Consider the following 1358-nt stretch of genomic DNA (forward strand, 5'->3'; position numbering starts at 1 on the left):
GATTGCCTTTATTTTGGATGGGTCCATGTCTATTCCTTCTTCACTGACCACGTGACCTAGGAAATCTACCTTCCTAATCTAAAATTCGCACTTTAAGAACTTCGCATATAGCTTCTCTGCTCTCAATGTTTGTAAGACTTGTCGGAGATGTTGGATATGCTCGTCCTCACTTCATGAGTATATAAGGATATCATCTACGAAGACTATTATGAATTTATTCAAGTATGGACGACACACCCTGGTCATCAAGTCCATGAACACTGCGGCCACATTTGTTAATCCGAAAGGCATCACTACAAACTCGTAGTGACCATAACGAGCTCGGAAGGTTGTTTTGGGAACATCTTCCTCTAAAACATGTAACTGGTGATACCTAGATCTTAAGTTAATCTTTGAAAAGAAACATGTGCCTTTTAGTTGGTTGAATAGATCATCAATACGAGGTAGAGGGTATCGGTTCTTGATCGTAAGTTTATTTAGCTCGCGATAGTCTATGCACATATGGAAAGATACATCACTCTTCTTCATGAACAAGACTGGTGCTCCCCAAGGTGAGAAGCTTGGTCTAATGAAACCTTTGCTAAGAAGTTTGTTCAGCCGGCTGATAGTTCCTTTATTTCTACCGGTGCAAGATGGTAACGTGATTTGGCTATGGGGGTAGCACATGGGATTAAGTTGATTATGAATTCGACTTGTCTTTCTGGTGGAACTTCTGGAAGATCATCGGGGAAAATGTCAGGGAAATTACAAACTTCGGTAATGCTCTCGAAGTCCTTCATTTCATGTTTATTGTCTACCACGTGAGCTAGAAAAACACAGTAATCCTTGCGAAGATACTTTTGCGCGTTGATACAGGAAATGATTTGTAGGTTCGCGTCGGATTTGTCTTCGTAAATGATAAGGGTTTCGTTACTTGGCAGGTTAAGGCAAATAGCTTTCTCGTAAAATAGGATTTCGGCACGATTAGAACTTATCCAGTCTATACCAATGATGATGTCAAAACTTTTTATGGATACCGGCATCAGGTCGATTTGGAAGGAAATGTTATTTAGAGTAAGGGTACATCCTATGTATATATTGTTAGTGCACTCAGTTTTCCCGTTGGCCATTTCTACAGTTAAGGTATCTTTTAATGGTTGGGAATTTTGTTTATGTAGGTGTTCAAATTTACGGCTCATGAAGCTTTTCTCAGCACCGCTATCAAATAGAATGCATGTGTATGAGTTGTTGAGAAGAAACGTACATGTGACCATAGTAAGGTCTGCAACAGCTTCCTCATGACTAATAGCCAGTACTCTTCCGACATCACCGACATTCCTCGCCTTTGGACAATACCTTTTGAAGTGTCCAGTTTCACC

At 40.3% G+C, this 1358-nt stretch overlaps 1 protein-coding gene across 1 annotated transcript; it reads right to left on the minus strand.

Moving 5' to 3' along the window:
• Positions 1-593: 593 nt before the first annotated feature.
• LOC145007129 (uncharacterized) lies at positions 594-1109 on the minus strand. The gene has a single exon (XM_078966116.1). The coding sequence runs from the start codon at positions 1107-1109 to the stop codon at positions 594-596; it is 516 nt and encodes a 171-aa protein (XP_078822242.1).
• Positions 1110-1358: the final 249 nt, after the last annotated feature.

Source organism: Lactuca saligna, chromosome 7 (assembly GCF_052625555.1).
Source record: "Lactuca saligna cultivar CGN05327 chromosome 7, ASM5262555v1, whole genome shotgun sequence".
Classification (NCBI taxonomy): Eukaryota; Viridiplantae; Streptophyta; class Magnoliopsida; order Asterales; family Asteraceae; genus Lactuca; species Lactuca saligna.